Below are 20,265 nucleotides of genomic sequence, written 5' to 3' on the forward strand. Positions count from 1 at the left end.
GGTTCCATTTGTCCCTGGACCCTGTTTCCTGCAATCCCTTCCCTCGCCCCCTCCTAGATAGTCCAGCTCCTCCAGCTCGGCCTGGAGCATCCTGAGGAAATCAGGATAATTTAAGCCCATGAGAAAATGCCCGATCCAAAATCAAGCTGAATTGGGGGAGTGGGTCACTCCTGTACTGTCCTATTTTTAAAAAATCACGACAGGAAATACTACTGTTTATTGGGCACTGCCCATGAGTCAGGCACTATGAAACACTTTGCAGACATTATCTAATTTCATCCTCACCACAACCCTGTGAGGTCAGTGTTATTATCCCCATGACACAGATGAGGAAACTGAGATCTTGAGCCGTGATTCATTTGCTTGAAGTCACATGGCTGGTAAGTACTGAGTCCGGAATTTGAACCCAGGTGGGCTGAATCCAAGGCTGAGTTTCCAAAGTTGTGAAGTAGGTACAGTTTGTAGTTGTGTCTCCTTCAGTTGCCCCATGGCCCCATGTTCCTTTCAAACCCTGCTGCCAGGATAGGGTCTGAAACTCCTGCTGACAGAAAAGGCTTCTGTGTTCTCCGTCCCTGGTGGACCTGCATTTCACTTGGAGTAAAGCCTCTAGCAGAGGAATGAAGCTGAAATGGTGCAATTCCAGGCAGTAGCCCTGGTTGGGGATGAGCCGCAGGCCGCACCCCTCCCTGGAGTCTTGCCATCAGGTTGCCTCTGGACTTGGCAGAAGTGCAGGTTGTTCTGGTTCTGCCCAGTCTGCTATGAGGGGTCCTTTTTCAGGCTCCTTTTCTCACCTTTGGGGAACCACAGAGGAGGCAGAGGCCTCACTCTGCTGAACTAGATTATGAAAGTGGCCAGGGGCTTCCCTGGTGGCGCAGTGGTTGAGAGTCTGCCTGCTAATGCAGGGGACGCGGGTTCGAGCCCTGGTCTGGGAAGATCCCACATGCCACGGAGCAGCTGGGCCCGTGAGCCACAATTGCTGAGCCTGCGCGTCTGGAGCCTGTGCCCCGCAACGGGAGGGGCCGCGATAGAGAAAGGCCCGCGCACCGTGATGAAGAGCGGTCCCCGCACCGCGATGAAGAGTGGCCCCCGCTTGCCGCAACTGGAGAAAGCCCTCGCACGAACCGAAGACCCAACACAGCCAAAAATAAATAATAAATAAAATAAAATAAAAAAAAAAAAAAAAAAAAAAGAAAGTGGCCAGGACTGAAGAGAGGTAGGCTCATGGAGAACTTTGTGTCCAGCGTATTAGGAGCCGGGGCCCTGGATCTCCGGGAGGTTCCCCATATTAACTCCTGCACTCTGACTGTCCGTCCTGCCCTGCAGAACTTGGCGTGCACATGCTCATTTGCACTTGCTCGTTTGTATATGATGCACTTCTGTAACTCCTCTGGCTGGAGCCCTTCTCACGTCTTTTTGCTCCAGAGGGAGCTCAGCCACGGCAGGGGTCCGGCAACCTCCTTCCGCTGGTTCCTCGAGGGCCTCCACCCGGAGCTGGGCTGCAGAGTGCGCAGCGCCGCTGGGTGCGGGAGTGACGGCCAAGGATGCGAGGTAAGGGTGGGGACAGGAGAAAGCCCCAGGCCCACCCTGTTCCCGCTCAGGACTCCCACTGCACCGTCAGGGCCAGGCCTCTGAACAGAGAGTCTAGCTCCGTGGGCGACTCCAGGTCTGGGGCCCGAGGGCCTGGGCTCTTGGCCTCAGTCTCGGATGCTGGACCCTCGTCACTGGGACACACGAGGGACTCCAGCAAGCCCCAGGGACTTGGACCCTTGTCTGTGGGGGAACATGGGTGGGAAGGAGTCTGCAAAGGGAGGGACATGGGGTGACCCTCGATCTGGACAGAGGAGAGGAGGGGCAGCTGGCCCTTTACGTAGCTTCGTGTCCTTGGTTCCCCTCTGCGTATGACATCAGAGTCAGGTTCTCTGTCCGTGTGAACCCCCAGATGCTGGTGGAAGGATTTTACTTCTTGGGGGTCCTCCATAGCCAAGGAGGTCACCTGCTGCAGAGAAAGGCCACCTGGGCTGCAGCTTCCAGCTGGTGCCTCTTTTTGGAGCTGACCTTTAGTTCCGAGGCGTTTGGGACCAGAGAGTGTCATAGGTGGGGGGTCTCTGCCAGAGCCTTCCCCGCATATCCCGTAGGAAGGAGGCCAACTGTCCGGAGTGGCCTGAGGGGTGTAGGAAGGGGTCTGGACCTCCGAGATGGCCTGGGGAGTGTAGGAGGGGGGTTTAGCTTTGGGGGTTACCTGAGGTGCATAGGACGGGGGCCCGCCCTCAGGGGCAGCCTGCGGGGCATAGGACAGCGGGGGGAGTGTCTGGAGAGGTGGCCCGCCAGAAGGCTGGAGGATGGAGAGGTCCGGCTGCCCAAGGTAGGCGATCTCAGACAGGTTGTGTCGCGGTGGGGCTCCTGGAGGCTCGATGGGCCCGGAGACCTTGACTTGGGAGTACTGGACAGGCTGGGCCAGGCCGCTCGGGCCACTGAGGTCAAAGATGGGGCTTAAGATGTGCTCCTGGATGAGCTGCAGAGGCTGGAAGGTCAGTACGTGCTGGACATTCTGTGCAGGGAGAACAGTTTGCCCGTTAGAGTGCATTCAAGCTCCCCTGGGGTGCCGTGCGTGCCGTGGTCCTCCACAGGGCTGGGGGTGGAGGGGAAGGGGTAGACCATCTGGGGGCTTTTCCAAGATGTGTGAGCCCCGCATCCCTTCCCAGGGATTCCTCTAAGTGCTGGAGCCTCTGTGAAGGGACAGGGCTCCCGGCCCGTTAGCTGAGGGCCGCTTCCAGAGTCTGGGTGTCTAGGGAGAGCGAGTAGGCTGTGACTTCTCTAGGAGGCGGGCACTCTGGAAGCAGCTGACTCGGATTTGGGGTGTCCTTGGGGAATGCTCTCGAGGTGGTGGCTCAACTGCTCCTCAGCTCTGAGTCCCTAAGGGCCTCACACAGGGAGAAAGGTGGGGAAGAATGGGGGGCAGGGGAGGCCCGGAGAGTTTTACAGGAAATGGCTCATCCGGCCTTTGACTTGGAGGGGTGGATGGGCGTGAGCTGTCTCTGCGAGCCCCAGACTGTGCAGGCGCTGCAGCGGGCGTGGCTGCTTTAACAAAGATGCAGCTCTGGTGGCCAGACTTGGGCCGCCGATGTGACGTGTATGGTCTGCAAGGGCTTAGTTTAAAAAAATTAGTTGCCAAGATTTGAAACATGGGAGATTTCACATTACAATCTGAAATTCTGACTTCGCTGGAAAAAATGTGAAGATGTGGCAACAGTAGGCCTGCAATCCCAGGTGGTAGTACCTGGGCTGCCCGTTCAGGCAGGGTGTGCGTCCCCTTGAGAGCCACGTGGGTTTTCTATTTTAATGCCTTCTCTTCCTGATCCCTAGCTCTCTTCCGTACACCGGGGGAGCTGCCAGCCACATCTTTAGGCTGGAGGGAGAAATGAGGGAGAGCCGGGGTCCCAGGGCCCGTGCCCTCCCCTCGGCCTCTCCATCCTCCCTGGGGCCCCTGCTCACCAGGGAGTTGGGAGGCAGATGCGGCTTGGTGATGTATCTGTAGCTCAGGTAGCAGAGCCCTGCGAACAGGAAGCCCACGGAGAACAGGAAGGCGCCGGAAAAGGAGTAGGTCCACGTCTGATCTAGGTGAGCAAGAGGCCAGAACAGGAAGGGTGAGGCTGCCAGTGTGGGTACTGCCACCTTGGGCCTTTTCCTCCCCTGCCTCTCGGGCCAGGCTTGGGAAGGCCTCTCCTATCCCCAGTACTTACAGGGCCCGGGGCGAGGGCACAAATGGCGGGCCACCCACCGTACGTCTAAATATTCGGAATTTCATCATGGTTTTACGTGGTTAAGTAAAATATGTTCTGTGCTCCCACCTTGACAGATATACTTTTCATAACAACACGGAAGGCTTGACTTTTGATTCTTGGACGTCTCGGGGTGCTGCGCGGAAAGGTGGAGGTGCAGGGGGAAGCTCGCGCAGGCCCAGCCTGGCTCCAGCCCACACTGCCAGGGGCCTCAGGCCCAAGGATGTGGGCTCATGGCCAAGCCCATCCACGCCGCCTACAAATACCCACCCGCTGGCCACCCTTTGGGCCGAGGGCCTGAACATCAACAGAGTGTCTGCCCTCTGGAAGAAAGACCCAAGGAGGAGATCTGCCGAGACTGGACACAGGCTCTGGCCATCTGTACAGGTAATTTCGGAGCTCACAGATTCCAGTGGGATCTGCCCATGTGGACCTAAGGACTCTTCATCTTGTGGGGAGGGCCATGGCCAGAGCAGGGCTGGAGCGGGGCTTTCTAAAGTGCGGGGCTCAGAAAAGGGTCCCTCTTGCCTGGGTTTAAGGACAGTCCTGCCTTCCTGGTGGGGGCGGGGGAAAGAGTCAAAGGGAGGGGGGATGTGACAATGGGAGGGGTCTGTCCTCCCCACCTCTCTACCAAGATCTGAGCTGGGAAGACCTCACTCAGGAGTGAGCCTGGGGAGGCACCACCCTTTCGAAAACGAAAAGGAGAGGATGGCTAAGGGCTCTACGCGGAGCCTCCTCCTTATGGCCCTGCATCTTCGGGATGGGTGGGTGCAGCCAGGTCTTGGCATGACACACTTCCTGTCACCAATTCAAGTGGGACTGGCGAGTGGCTTGGTAAGGAAGAGGTAGCTGGAGTTTTTGTTAAAACTGGAGATTTGTATTACCTGGGGGTCTTGACTCTCCAAGTCACCCTCCTTCTGTTCCTGGCCCCTGTGTGGCTTCAGCTTGGGGAGTTGATCATCAGTTGCCAGTGACCTTGGCAATGACTGTGAACCCTGGGAATTGCTGGAGCCTTTACTTCTAGCCCACTCCTCACTCCTCCCCCAGCCCCTGTGGCTTGGGCCTCTCTGGGTCAGCTTCCCACTTCAGCTTCCCACTTCCCCTGTCACATGTACTTCCACCAGGGAGAAGACAGGACCCAAATGTCTCTACATGACATGCCTAATGTAACTGGAAAACTGTTGCTCCCTGTACCAGGACAGGACAGGGACTTGGAACATTTCTGCCATTTCACTCACGGGGAAGTAGGAAGAAATAATGGAAGCAACACTGGAATGTGGGGTGTTAGAGGTCTGGCTCAGCCACTGATGAGACCCTCATCTTCTGCACGACCCTCTCTGGTCTACCATTTATTAATAACAGTAGCCAGCGATGATTGAACTCTTACTACATGCCGTGCACTGTGTGGGGTGCTCTACCAATGTTATCCCACCAAACAGATGGCCATGGATGTTCACTCCTTACAGATAATGAAGCTGAGTCTCAGAGAGGTTAAGTGACTTGAACAAGGTCACACAGCTACTCAGTGGAGAAGCCAGGATTGACATGTATGATTCCAAAGCTCATTCTCACAGCCACTACACAGTGATGCCTCCGTTTCCTCATCTGTAAAATTAAGAGATGGGGTGAACCAACACCTAGAGCCCTTTCCAGCATCAAGATGCTGGGATGATGGTCCAAGACATTCTGAGAGGTAGATAAAGGAGGGATTCTGGGCTCTGGGGATAAGACAGACCCCGGGATACAGGGTCAAGGGCAGGACGTTTCATTATGATATGGAAGTAAAAGGAATAAATGTGCAGTAGAGGGGACAGGCTCTAAACAAAATTGCAAAGTGGTGATTAGAGCCCAGGCTTCAGGATCAGATGAACTTAACTAGGTTCACTGACCAGCTGTGTGGTCACCGGCAAGTTGCTTAACCTCTCTGAGCCAGAGCTCCTCCTCTGTAAAATGGGGATAATGCTATACAACTTGCAGGATTGTTATAAGGATTCAATGGGATAATATAAGTAAAGAATTTAACACGGTGTTTGGCAATAGAGTAGGTACTTAATAAATGGTAGGAATTGTTATTAATATACTTGATTATAAAGGATAAGGTGCTTTCTATATGTCACCAAGAAATAGCCACCATGAAGTATGATTCATATAAAAGCAGCTACAGTCTTAGAAAAAAATGATATCATATCATGAGCTAGATCACATAAGGACAAACCAACAGAAGGATATGTGTGGAGTGGTCCACATGTTGTCAATAAGCAGGAGGGCAGGGGTGGGCCAGGAATGAACAAGATTTATCTAGAAGGTCCAGGGGAGAGTCACAAATCGTATACACACTCCCAACTCAGTGCCTGTGAAGTTGGTTTCCTTTTTCTAGTTCTCTTATTGCCAAGTTCTATTCTGGTCTTCATGTGGCCCTTTCCCCGGGAAGGGCATGCCCCGTGCAAGAGGTCAGTGCTGGCTGTTGTTCCACCAGGCATATCTTCCCATGAAAACAAATGCACTGGGACTCGGGTGGAGAACTGAGTCTCTTGTGGGCTTTTGGGGAAACCAATGAGCTGAGTTTCTGAACAAAGCTGAGGACCAGAACCTACCCTATGATGTTTCTACCAAGCTGCAGTTATACCCTCGGGCCCAGCCTCTAGCAGCTGCCTCGCTTCTATTCATTAGAACAGAAATCACCTACTGACATCATTAATCTAAACAAGATGACTAAAGTGGAGACTGTTTTCCAAATCCATCCAGTCCAATGCGATCGCTTTTTTCATCCTCTAAACTTGGGAGCATTACATTTCTACCTCTATGAAAATAAGCACTAATAAAAACATTAGGATGCTTACGAAGAGAGTCGAGTTTCAATGTGCTAGAGTCGAGTGGGCTGGGACACCATCCCACTGAGCCAATGACTCAAAACTCTTTCTATGGTAGTGCAGTGGTGAGAACGTGTTCTCTGGAATTAGGCCTAGTTGCATCCCTCACCACCTGTGCAATCTTGGGCAAGTTACTTAACCACTCTGAACCTCAGTTTCCTCAGTGGAACAAAGATGCTTCACAGAAGCAGGAGAACTGTGTTTCGTAGTGTCTGGTCCCTGGTTGGCACCTGCAGAAATGCTATTATAATCACTGTTATTTTTATTTGACTTTAGAAGGTACGGAGAGATCTTTTTATCTTCTCTGCTCTCCCATCTGCAGATTATTTCCTGGGATCTCTCACTTGAGTTAACATCAAGGTGAATTTGCTTTGCCAGGATACACACGCAGCTTGCCAGAGAGAGGAAATTCAGACATAGGCTGGAGGGTGGAGATTAAACATTTGCTATGATAACCCAACAGCTAACTCATTTATGAATAAACAAAGATTGACTTTAATAATACACTAGTAATCCTTCTATGGTTTTTTAGAGCACTGCCAAGCCTCACCTTGGTTACAGGGGGGAAAGCACAGAGTCAAGGTTTGAATTCAGGAGTCCCCAGTTCCCTCTGGCTTCAGCTGAACTTACCTGGCAGCGTCTTCGCTCGCCACATGTAGGGGGTGCTCTTCTTGGACCAGGTTGGAACAATACTCACGATGGTCCCAAGGAACTCCGTGTCAGGGGTCAGGCCAAAGAACTCAAATTCTCTCTGCTTCCCTCCAAGGTGCTGCATTTGACAGAGAACACAGAACAACATCTCATATACACCAACCTCTATGTGGAGCCTTGCTTACACCTCTGCCTGGGTTACTGCACTTAGTAAAATGGTACCACCAGCTGCCCAAACCATAAACTGGTAGGTCAGTCTGCAGTGCTCCATTCCCACTCCCCTACCTTCTGCTTTCTCCCTAAATCCAATCAGATGCAAGCTTCATGCACTTTCACTTGGAACAGTGTCTGGCACATAGCATGCAGTCTCTAAATACTAGCTGCTGTTATTATCGCCACCATCACCAACACCAACAATACCATCACCACCACCCCACCTTTCTTCCTTCTTCCAGTTCTCCTCTTTCCCCCCTTTTTTAAAATAAAATATCAAAAACGCTTTGAATATCCATCTCTCTCTTGCCTCCTCATTGCTTCTGCCTTAACTGGGCCTCAATATCTTTGGCCTGGACTCTTGCAGTGGCCTCCTTACTGGTCACCAGTCTCTGGTTTTGTCCCTGTCTACTTCCAAATTTATCCTGGTGCCACAGTGATCTTTCTAAACAATTAACATAATTACAAAGCTCCTCTATTCAAAATCCTTTGGTGGCCCGGGTCATATTACAGGTCCCTGCTCCCTTTGTTCACTCTTCCCTCCCTACAGCCCGCTTGGTCCTTTAGGCTCTGGTGATGTTGAATGCCTGTCGCTCCTGCAAACACTCTGCTTCTGAAGTAAGCCCTTGCTCCTTTGCATCTGCCCATCCTTCTGCTAGAGCTTCTTCTCAGTTCTTGCCCTCGTGTATGTGTCGAACCTCTCTGACCTTGAACTCTTCCCTTGGCTGCCTCATTCCATCATTCTGGTTCTCCTCTTACCTCTCCGATTGCTCTTTTACTGGTTTCAGCCCCTCAGTGTTGTTCTGCAAGTTTCACTCTTCACCCATTCTTTCTTCTCTTTCCACGTATTTTCTCACTTAGTGATCTTTTCTAGACCCGTGGCTCTGGTGATCACCAATGTGTGGATAACCCCCAAACTGATCTCAGTAAGAGCTATGGAGTTCCTGGCACACACCGCCAGCGTCCTGCTGGACAGCAGTCTGTGGGCATCTCTAACTTGACATGTCCAAACATCCCGATCTCCTCTCACTGGGTCCTGCCCCATCTCCAAGCCCAAACCCGCACCTGTATTTGATTCCCTAATTCTGTTAATAATGTCTCTCTTGTTCTAATATCCAAGGCTCAAACCTTAAAACCATTCTTGACAAATCCCTCTCATATCCTTTGTATCTGATTACCCTGAAATAATCCATAAACTTTTCTTTAAAGGGCCAGGAGCTATGTTCTTGGGAGCTTAAAAGCTAAGAATTTTCTTTTTGGTCCTTTGTGTTTCAGCTATGCCTTCTCTTTTCCAGGCACATGGAGGCCAAGGTTTAGGGTTATTTGTTGTTTTTTCTTTTGAAGGGGGTGAAAGTGGGTGAAGAAGTGCATGAATGGATTTAACAGCTTATTGTTTTGTGGAACTCATATGGTTGAAATTAACCCCAGTAGAGTGTCAAGGCCCCAAGAATCCTCCTTCCCCAGGTTTTCACTGTCTCCACCCTGGTTCAGGCCCTTATCGTTTCCAGCCTAGTAACATTGCAATAGCCACCCTGACTTCCCACCCTGATCACTCTTTCATTTCTACATTTGATCTCTCCTCTTCCTGCTCCCAGTAATTTATAGCTTCTATTGGACCAACCTTCCGTAAAATAACAGCTATAAACTCTGGCCAAAATGAAAACTACCTATAAGCATTGGAAAGTAAGTAAAAGCAGGCAGATACCAGAGACAGGAGGAAGGGAATGGCACTGAATGAGTTTCTCTCTCTTTTTTAATGTCTTATAGCCTGGAGGCAGGCCCCCATTTATACCATGTGGAGTGGGTGAAACCTAGATTAAAAACCCTGTAATCTTACTGGTTTGAGTAACCAGAAGACAGAGTTCAGGGCAATCACAAAAGTTGGAAAGTGAGGGAGAGATCACAGATAGGAGAGGTTCATAGAGAGAGAGCCTGAATTCTGTGTATAAACTTTGCCCAAATCCCTGGCTGGTGCCTAAAGTACGCATGAGCAGGGTAGACTCCAAGCAGCCTAGCTAAAGTTTCAACTGAACTTTACTGAACTGAGATTTTGGAGTTTGAAGTTCAGCCAAATTCACTGCCTACTAAGACAAAGAAACAAACAGAAATCAATACTCTTTGGAGGAATATGACAGAATCCAGAGTCCTTTCAACATATCATTCACAATGTCCAGGATGCATTCCAAAATTTTTAGACATGTAGAGAAAGAGAAAATGTAATTCATATTCAGGAGAAAAGACAGTTAATGGTGACCTATCCCAAGATAACCAAAATGTTTGAATTATCAGACGGTGTTAAAGTGGCTGGTATAACTATGCTCAGGAAGTGAAGGAAAATGTGCTCATAATGACAGAATGACTAGGAATTTTCAGTAGCATAAACTATAAATACTAGAGACTATAAAAACTAGAAACTATAAAAATTAGAGAATTTAGAACTGAAAAATACAATATCTAAAGTAAAAATTCCCACTGAATGGTTTTAACAACAGATTGGAGATGACAGAAGAGTCAGAGAACTTGAAAATAGAATAGAGAGAATTAAATAGTGGTGACGGTTAGACAACTTCTTGAATATACTAAAAACCACTGAATCCTACACTTTAAAGGGGTGAAGTTTGTGGTATGTGAATTATATCTCAATTTTTAAAAAGGGAAAGGCTGTCAGAATGCTGTCTACAAGAGATACACTTTAAATATAAAGGCACAGGTAGGTTGAAAATAGATGGATGTAAAAAGATATACAATGAAAATTATAAATATAAGAAGGCTAGAATCACTATATTAACAGCAGATAAGGTAGAGTTCAATAAAAAGAGTATTATTAGTGATAAAAAGGGAAATTTCATAATGATAAAAGGGTCAATTCACCAGGAGGCTATAACAATCATAAATGTGTATGTGTCTGATAATAAAGCTTCAGATAGGCACAGAATTAAAAGGGAAAATAGACAAATCCACAATCAAAGCTGGAGATTGTAATACTCTCAGCAATTAAGAGAACAATAGACCTCCCCCAAATCAGGAAAGACATAGAAGATATGAATAATACTATTAGCCACCTTTATCTAATTGATATTTATAGAGCACTCCACCAAACACCCGCAAAATACATATTCTTTTCAAGTGCACGTGGAACATTCACCAAGATAGCCCATATGCTGGGCCATAAAACAAGTCTCCATAAAGGACTGAAATCATACAGAATATGTTCTCTGATCACAAACTGAATTAAGTTGTAAATCAATAACAATAAAATATTCAAACGCCGGGCTTCCCTGGTGGCGCAGTGGTTGAGAATCTGCCTGCTAATGCAGGAGACACGGGTTCGAGCCCTGGTCTGGGAAGATCCCACATGCCGTGGAGCGGCTGGGCCCGTGAGCCACAACTACTGAGCCTGCGCATCTGGAGCCTGTGCCCCGCAACGGGAGGGGCCGCGATAGTGAAAGGCCCGCGCACCGCGATGAAGAGCGGTCCCCGCACCGCGATGAAGAGTGGCCCCCACTTGCCGCAACTAGAGAAAGCCCTCGCATGAACCGAAGACCCAGAACAGCCAAAAATAAAAATAATAAAATTAAAATATTCAAACGCCAAATATTTGCCAAAAATTAGTAGTGATAAAGACTCTCCCTGCTCTGTAATCTCTAATCGCTCCCCCTGACTACTGAAATAAATAAAGATTCCCCCACCCGCCCTCCCGACCTCTACAGTATGGTCCCAGCCTGGCTTTTTAGGGTTAGCGTTGTTCCTCTCCATCAGTGTTTCTCAAACTTCAGAGTGAGTAAGAAGCACTGGGTTGTTCACTAAAATTCAGATCCCAGGGGCGCAACTCTAGAATTTGATGAAGCGGATTATAAGGGGGCCCAAGAACCTGCATTTTATGGGTTTTTTGTTTGTTTGTTTTTTGGCCGTGAGGCATGTGGGATCTTAGCTCCCCAACCAGGAATCGAACTCGCACCCCCTGCATTGGAAGGCGAAGTCTTAACCACTGCACCGCCAGGGAAGCCCCCAAGAACCTGCATTTTAAACAAAGGCTGCAGGAGATTCTGATGCCATTGGTTTGGGACCATGTTTTGAGAAACTATTCTACATGTCCCTATGCTTCAGCCCAAATGGGCAGTTTTGTGCTTTCCAACAATATCCTAAGTGTTCCTGCTTCTCTCTCTGATCGTAGTGGGACAGTGTAGGCCATTGGAGCAGGGAGGGGAGGAATGTGGGCTTGGAACAAAGCTGGATTTGAATCTTGACTATGCTATTATTTGCTGAACAATCTTGAGCAAGTGACTTAACCTCTCTGAACCTCTGTTTTCTCATTCAGAAAATGGAGATAATAGCAACTACCTCATAGGTTTTGTGATGAAGATTAAATGACACAATAAGCATATATTACCTGGTACACCTCAGAAATTGATATCAGCACCAGAAAGTTTTCTGTTCTAGAGGTCTTTCCAGATCTCTCTGAGCTGACATCTCCTCTCTCTCCTCCCAGCCTCCATTCTATCCCACACAACACTCTTATTTCCCTCTACCTATAGCTGTATGAATTTGAATTTGAATTCTTGTTTTAACTCTCTCCCCACCCATTAGATTATAAGCTCCTTGAGTGCAGGAATAGTCATTCAATGTAATTATGAATTAGTGGCACACATTGCCGGGGGAAACACTACATATTTTATTTTTTGAATACAAAAAGAAATGTATAACATTTGACAATTTATGCCTTTGCCTTCCACCTTTCAGTATTACTGATCTTAAGACACTGCCTGTATCCAGTTCCCACAGAAAGTGGAGAACCAGCAGAAAGAACTGCAGCAGTAGAAATTGATTCCAGTATTTCCCAAAGTGGACACGTGAGGATGTTAATAGAAGTTGTTCCCCTGGATGTTAGAAGGCATTAGGCAAGAAAAAAATACATTTAATGCAAAATAAAAGGAGTTTCTCTGATCAAATACATGCGAGAGAAGTTGTATTAAGCAAATTGAAACTGGAGTCTTGACTTTGCAGGACTTGTCAGAAGCTTTAGCATGCTATTGTGTGTGTGAATCTACAAGAGGTAGGCTGTAGACATGTTTTGGGAAACACTGATTTATATAACACACCTCCTTTCTACTTGAAGCAATGCAGAGAGGGAAATGGGTTTCCGAGGCAGGGAAGGACCAAGGTGGCACATATATTTACCCTTCATTTACCATTTGGTAGGTGTGGTTGATATGCAGCTTTAAGTGATAGAACAGGTCCTGGAAGATGTCCTCCAGGGTTAGCCGGTGGCCATTCCCTGTGTGGATGGGCGTGTAGGTGGGATGGACAATCATCTGGATGGATCTCACCTTGGGGATACAGGTCACATCAGGTGGTTTGATGATAGCTGGAAAAAGGGAGAGAGAAAAAAGAAATGAAAAAGTTAGAATCAGCCAGGAGTGTCTGAGAGGCTGCCTTGGACCTTGGGAAATGACTGCTTTCCACCCCCTCCCACCCCAACCCCAGCCATGCTTCCGAAAGCATCAGCTAAATGAACAGGTGAGAAGAGAAGCAACTGGTGTTTGGGTGTAAGGCTGGCAAAAGGGTGATCAAGGGTGAGTGGGAAGAGCCCAGGGAGAGGGGCCCTGGACCCCTAGGCTGATCATACCCTTGTCCCAGCCTCCACACATCCCTACCTTGAGTCTTCCCGGAGCACCCGCCCCCTAGTCTACTGGCAATGACAGCTTTGGGGACTGACGGTTCAACTACATATCCAAACAATGTTTGTGGTGCCCAATATTATTGATTCAGCCTCAAAGGCCAGGCCTAAACTTCAACCTCTCTCAAGATGGAATTTCCAAATAACCAAACGACCTTGACTGGTTTATAGACCCCTTTGGGAATTTGAATGCTATGGTTTGAATGCTATTGAATGCTATGGTTCTTTTCTCCCCCAAAATGTACATATACAAAAATCTTACACTCAGTTTCAGGGTTTCATGAACCTCACTCCCCCGAAGCTAATTTATAGAAAGTCCTCAAGAGTCCATTGACCTCCAAGATTAAAAAGATCTGAGCTAGAAGAATGTTCACTTCAGTGTTGTTTATAAAATTGAAAAAACTGAGTTAAGAGTCCTCCAAAAAGGAATTAGGGAAGTCAATTAGAGTACCTCCATAGAATGGGTCATGTTCGCAGCCGTGAAATATCGTGTTGTGGAAAAATATTTAATGACATGGGCAAATGTTCATGATACCATTATATAAAAAACAACCAACCAACCAACCAGATCACAAAAGAGTAGATACAGTTGCTAGTAACTGCGGTTATGTTTAAGTGTTCAGATTAGTTGGGCCTACTTTTATTTTTCTTTGTGTATTTCTATATTTTCCAAATTTTCTACAATAAGTATGCATTAACTGAACAAGCCAAGAAACAATATAAAATAACTTGTTTAACTTTATTTTTTATTTTCTTAAAAAACCCTGTGGCTTTTAAATCAGTTAGTGAACATCACCTACTTAACATGTGTGAGGAGTTTGGCAACTCATCCATCCATCCACTCAGTTCTTCATCAACTACGTATTGAGCGTCTCCTATGTGCCAGGCACTATGCTAAGGGCTGGGAACACAGTGGGTTCCGCTGCCACACACGCCCTCATGGAGCTCACTTTCAGTAAGGGAGGCAGATGATGTAAGTGCCAGCAAACACAGTAACTGCAGATTGTGATCTGAGCTCTGAAGACAGTGAACAGTTTATGGTGATGGAGAATAGCAGACGATGACCTAGTGAAACGGGGTAGTTGAGGCTGGCGGTGGGGATGCTCACTTAGGAGGTGATGTCGAAGCCGAGACCAAGACCGAGGATCGGAAAAGAGTCAAGGCAGGAGTAGGAGGGCAGAGTTAGCGGGGCCTTGGTTGCACTCAAGTGGCAAGATTAAGGTGGTCTGAACTAGGGAGGTGGGGATGGAGATGGAGAAAGATGAACGACCACACTGGGGATGCCATCCAGTTGAGGGCGGCTTCCCTAAAGAGCCACGTCCTTAACCGGCCCTGGGAGGCAGAGCCCTCCTGGACTCTCCACCCACTCCGGAGGGGAAGAGGCCAGCCTTTTCCCGTCCCGCACCCCGTGCAATGAGGGGCTGGCACTCACTGTGCTGCAGTGAGCTGAACCGGTCGGTCATCTTGGTGGCGGACCGGCCTCCCGCGTCGATGGCGGTGACCCGGGCGTAATAGAGATCCGTCAGTTTGCCTGTCTCCACGGTAAGGTTGCAGGATTTCCGGGTGATCCGCTGGCAGCCCTCCTTCACCTGCCACTCTGTCTCTCCGTAACTGTGGGCAAGGGAGGGGCCAGAGCACACCTTTCATGAACAGGCTTGGCACCAAGCCTGTCGTTTATTAATAATGATAACGATATCGAATATTAGCACGTGAACCCAGGCCCTTTATGCGGATGATCCTCACAACGGTGCTGTGAGGTTCGTACATTATGCTCCCTCCTTTTCAAGTAGGGGAGCTGGGGGCTAAGGAAGTGAAATTTGCCCAGGTGTCTGAAGCATGCATGCAGGGAAGCAGGATGTGAGGCCAGCCAGCCTGAGTTCACGTTCCGGGCACTGTTAGCCCCATTGACAGATGAGGGACCTGGGCCTCGGAGAGGGCAAGTGTCTTGCCACAGGATGAAGTGGCAGGACCAGGAATGGAACCCAGGTTTGCAGACTCCTGAGCCCATGTACCCTCCTCTCCTGCCTGGGAGAGGAGACGAGCAGGAACGGGGCGAGGTGGGGGCCCGGGAGGGGGTGGGCACGACTTTTTGTTGACCCAGTCTAACCCAGTATAAAGCAATGATTGGGAGCTTGTTGTTTGCCAGGCACACGTGCTAATGACTGTCTCATTGAACCTACCTAACAACCCTATGAGGAAGGTACTGTTGCTAACTTTACTTCATGGATGAGGAAATGGAGGCTTGGTGAGGTTACTCAACCGCCCAGAGTTATAGGGAGAGAGCTGGCGTCTGCCCCCAGAGCCCTTGCTTGTAACCATTATTCTAACCTCCCCCTGCAGAAGAAACATAAAGGAGCAAAGCTATGTCTGGGGGAGGGCTGCTGTGTGACACCAGTCCGGGTGGGGGGCATGGGGACATAGGAAGAAGGAAGGGTTTTCTTGGAGGGGTTGGTTCCAGAGCAGAGTCAAAAGGGGTTGTGTTGCAGGGACGCCTACGTCTTATACTGCACACTGTAGACGGTGTCTGGGGCACTCTCCGGCCTGCTGTCCCACGTCAGGATGTTTTCGAAGTTGCTGGACTGGAATTTCAGGTGCTGAAGAAGATCTGAGGTGTCCTCAGCGATGTGAGCTGCAGGAAGTGGAAGCAGGGTGAGAAGAAGGGCACAAAGACTCTGCCCCAGCCCCCTAGCAAGTTGCCCCCGAGGGGCGAGCCGGCACTCACTCAGCGGAGACTGTGCTAACTGACCAGCCCCGCTCCCCTTCACTTCTTTTTTCCTTGGTATTGAGCTATGACTCTCATTCCATGAAATGCACCACTTTAAAGCATACAGTTCTGTGGTTTCCTAATATATTCACAAAATTGTGCAACGGTTGCTGCTAATTTAGTCCCAGGATGTGTTCATCGCCCACAAAGAAAGCTTGTATCCACGAGCAGTACTCCCATCCCTCCCCTCCTCCCAGCCTCAGCAACCAAAAATCTGCTTTCTCGATGGATTTGCCTATTTGGACATTTCCTGTAAATAGAGGGATCCAGTATGTGGCCTTTTGTGTCTGGCTTCTTTCACTCAGCATCATGTTTTCAAGGCTCATCCATATTACAGCATGAATTGGTACTTATTTCCTTCTTATGGCTGAATCATATTCCACTGCGTGGAGAGACCACATTCTGTTTATCTTCTCATCAGTTGATGGACATTTGGGTTGTTTCCACTTTTTGGCTATTTTGAATAATGCTGCTGTGAACATATGTGCACAAGTTTTTAAGTGGACACGTGTTTTCAGTTCTCTTGGGTATACAGCTAGGAGTGGGATTTCTGGGTTGTACGGTGATCCTATGCTGAACTTTTTGAAGACCTGCCCAACTGTTTTCCAAAGTGGTGACTGCACCATCTCCTATTCCCACCAGCAAAGTTTGAGTGGTGCAATGATTCCATATCCTTGCCAACACGGGCTGTGGTGTTCATTCATTTCTCAGCACCGTCTGAAGTTAGTGTCCTCACCAGTGGAATATTTTAGAGGTGTTCAACTAAACGTTGACTGTCTAAGAAGTAACTTGCCCAGAGTCAGTAATTTCAGACAAGGGTGGAGAAGATGTCTGTGAATTCCTGGCTCTCTGCTGCTCGAACCAATCCCTGCCCACCCACCACATGCCTTCTGAGGAGGGCAAAGGCGCCTTCCCCAGCCACACGGATATCGTAGGAGGTGGATTCTGACTGAGGTTACATATGGGCAGCGTGACCTTGGGGAAGCTGTTTAAGCAACCAGAACGTCAATTTCTTCAGCTCTAAAATGGGAATAATTGGACTTACCTAAAGATAAACAATAATGACCACAGCAGCAGCTGACATGTCTGAAATGCACGTAAAGTGCCGGGCACTGGGCTAAGTCTCCGTATCAAATCCTCCTGACAACCTGATGAGGCCGGTACTATCATTATGCCCATTTAATGGATGAGAAAAACTGAGGCTCAGAGAGGCGGCCTGCAATGCCCATCACAGCGCTAGGCTGCTTGTGGGGTGGATACAATGGGGCAAGGAAGGGGCAGCAAAGGCCAGAGCCCCAAGAAGAGGAGCCGGGAGGGGGCACTGCCCCCGAAGCAATCAATCTTCACTGTAAATGAGAGCCCTTGACTTACAAATCTCTTCTCTCAGCCCTCCTAGCTCGGTCTGTGGAAAGGAAGAGAGTGCAGGAAAATGGCGGCCAGAGCCGGCAGCTGCCTCTGCGCGTGCTCAGAGGTTGGCTGGGGTGGGAAATAAACAGGTGCAGATCCGGTTGAGTCAAGGCCTTGAGGTCTGAGGGTATACGTGTCTTTGATATGATGTGTGTGCACCTCCCTTCCCCCACCCCCCCATGATCATGAGCGCCAGCAGGTCCAGAGTGTGAGGGAGTGAAGGGTTATTTACCCCTCCACTCCAAGTCTACATACAGTATTTCTGTAAGGAAGGCATTTGTGGGGAAGCGGAAGTATATTAGGACAGTCCAACCCTGCTGTGCATCCACATGTTAAATCTAAGGCCACATTCCTCTTTGAATCTGGGTTGATCAGGCCCAGCAGCTGCAGAACTCTTTGTGTTCCAGGCTTCCTGGAGCCCCCAGAATGGGGCCTAGGGGACCAGGGGGTTCCTTCTGCCTCTAGCCAATGTGATGGATGTGCTGTCGAGCCTCAAGTTGTGGCTGGTATCTTGTTTGGACCCGAGTCTGGGCAGAATTGGGGTCTGTTCTGGAGGGAGGGGCATGGGTTCAGGGCTGGGTCTTAAGTTGAGGGAGGGAGTCCACTTGAAGTCAGAGCTCAATGGTGGCTTTGGGCGAGGTGGTGAGGTCAAGGGCAGGCAAGAGAGAGGGTGGGATTTGAGAGAAGGCCAGGGTGTGTCTGGGGGTGGGTTTGGCTAGGGTCTGCGGTGGGAGGGTTGCTGGTTAGGGTCAGTATCCTGGGGGGGCCATGTGGGTTTGGAGGAGGTAAGTGGCTGAGGTTGGGACATGCTCGGGAGGTGAAGGGCCCAGGTTGGGTGGAGGTTGGCACCACTTTTCAGGAGGGAACTCAAGTTGGCTTCCTGAAGTCGTGTGAGTGGACCTTGGCTGGCCTCTCTCTTTGAGGAGGTGTTGAGGGCTAACAAGATCTTCCATCTCCTCTCGCCTACTCATTCCTTTTCCTCCTCAAATCCAACACCGGTTCCTCAGCGCAAGTCGGTTCTGCACTTCCTGGGTGAAAGTCTACATTGTGAAATCGTGGGGAGATGTGTATTGTCTAGAAACTGACAGCCTGGGAGATGTGATCAAAGGAAGTTTTCTCATTTGCTTGAATAAAACAAGTCTATGTCAACCAGTTGGGAGGCTAAGGACAAACAAACAAACAAAATCAGTTCAAACATGTTCTGGAATCAGCCTAAGAATGCCGGCGGTGAAGGCACCTGGGGCTCCAGAGTGACCTTACTGACTCCTAACAACCTCCTAAGGGCTGTTTCCCCTGTGTCCCACATTGTAAAGGGCCAAGAGCCTCTAAGTCTTCCAACCGGAATGGGTGAGGGTCTGGAGGGACAGGTCTGAGGTCTCTTGGGAGATGCATCAAGTCTCCCTAGATCACAATGAGTCCAGTGTGCTGTGAATGTTCTGTTTGATGCCAGGGGGAGGACGGACTGGAGAGCCAGGGTGGCAGCTGGAAGCGCTGTGGATCTGGTCAGCACCTGCAGGGCACAGCTGTGGCCCCTTATGGCCTTCATCCTGCACTTCAGGTAGAAGGGGTCTTGCAGAGGCCAGCCCTCCCCGTTCTTCAGTCAGGACTATGCTTTCACTTCCTCAGAAAGTTCCCTGAATTTTTTAAACATCTCAGGGAGCAGAGAGACAATCTAGGATCTCATGCATTGGTCTGGAAGTTCTCCATAATGATACATCAAAAAAATCCACTTTATTGGATTTGAAAACTGTGCCCTTTCATCCTGTTTTCATAAGAGCTCTGGTGTTTTAAGACCTATTAATGCAGCAGACCTGGGCCCTCTGGGAGAAAATGCTCTTTCAGGTCTGGCACGAGGGGCTGGAAGAGGCCCCCTCAGGGGCGTGGAAGGAGGCAATGGCTGGACTCAAGCTTTGTCCTTCCTGACGCTCCCTCACCTCCCCATGTGAGGCCAGTGCCAGCCAGAAGCAGAGGAACAGAGGTACAATTTCTACCAGAAAGATTTGAGGGGTCCAAGGATGTCTAACTCCCTTAAGCTAATTCTCCATCCACTGGAGTGGGGGGCTCCACACCCCCAGTTCAGACAGGTGTCTGCATCCCCAGAGTCTTGAGGGTCAGTTGAGTCTCTGAAGAACCCAGGGTCTGAGGGACCCTCTCATCCTCCCCAGCAACCTGAGCTGACATCTACTTCTCCAGAGAAACTCGGCACCCAGGTCAGCCCAGCGGAGAAGAAATTGAAACTGGTCGTGCTGGGGCTGGATGCAGTTCTGGGGGAGACGACCCTGATCATTGGCTCCTGGGTGGGGGTCAGGTCTGACCACAGGGTGACCGGCACTCACCGACCAGGGATCCGGCCGCCAGGATGATCAGCAACGTCCTCATTGGGGCCCGGCACAGAGCCCTCTTTTGGTCTCCACTCTGGACTGAGCACAGAGGGAGGGCTGGGAAGCTTTGGCGCCTTGGCAGCTGGCTCCACCCAGGTATGAGGGCGGGGAAAGGAGGGAAAGGTGGGACCTGAGCCATGGGGAGCTGGGTACAAAGGTACCTGGCCCGTTGCTTCGGAATTCCAGGTTCTGGGAGGGATCCAAGGGAGTTCCCTTCTTAGTTGCAGAAAACAGCAACAGTGACAGAGTGGCTTGTTTATCTGGTCTGGTGGCTGATTCATCCCAAGATTCTTCAGTGCTTTATTAGGGAACTGAGAGGCAGAAAACGTAAAAATAATCCACGACATACAGCCTTATTAGAGAGCAGCTTGGCACTGGGTATCAGAAGCCTGCAACTTACAAATACCTTTTGCCTCACTGATTCCATCCTCAGGGATTCACCCTGAGGAAAACAACTGGAGCAGATGAAGGAGCAGAAAATATGTTCCGGAATGTTCCTGGTGGCAGAGGAAGAGCTAGACTC

The 20,265-nt window shown here is 49.5% G+C and overlaps 1 protein-coding gene across 1 annotated transcript; it reads right to left on the reverse strand.

Annotated features, from left to right (window-relative positions):
* Positions 1-1,594: 1,594 nt before the first annotated feature.
* On the reverse strand, positions 1,595-19,764 carry IL22RA1 (interleukin 22 receptor subunit alpha 1). Its single transcript, XM_007175131.2, has 7 exons — positions 19,698-19,764; positions 15,687-15,819; positions 14,623-14,801; positions 12,703-12,878; positions 7,280-7,418; positions 3,493-3,614; positions 1,595-2,548 (listed from the first exon to the last, which is right to left on the reverse strand). The coding sequence occupies exons 1-7, from the start codon at positions 19,738-19,740 to the stop codon at positions 1,595-1,597; spliced, it is 1,746 nt and encodes a 581-aa protein (XP_007175193.2). The 5' UTR covers positions 19,741-19,764.
* Between the last annotated feature and the right edge of the window lie 501 nt (positions 19,765-20,265).

Source organism: Balaenoptera acutorostrata, chromosome 1 (assembly GCF_949987535.1).
Source record: "Balaenoptera acutorostrata chromosome 1, mBalAcu1.1, whole genome shotgun sequence".
In the NCBI taxonomy this organism is placed as follows: domain Eukaryota; kingdom Metazoa; phylum Chordata; class Mammalia; order Artiodactyla; family Balaenopteridae; genus Balaenoptera; species Balaenoptera acutorostrata.

What these genes read in the sequence shown, in the direction of transcription:
- IL22RA1 (XM_007175131.2), bottom strand. Translation starts at nt 19,740, where the DNA reads ATGAGGACGTTGCTGATCATCCTGGCGGCCGGATCCCTGGTCG. An exon ending in GGCGGCCGGATCCCTGGTCG is followed by an intron (nt 15,820 to 19,697) that starts GTGAGTGCCGGT and finishes CACTTCCTGCAG; the next exon opens with CTCACATCGCTGAGGACACC. An exon ending in GCGAGCGAAGACGCTGCCAG is followed by an intron (nt 3,615 to 7,279) that starts GTAAGTTCAGCT and finishes TTGCTCACCTAG; the next exon opens with ATCAGACGTGGACCTACTCC.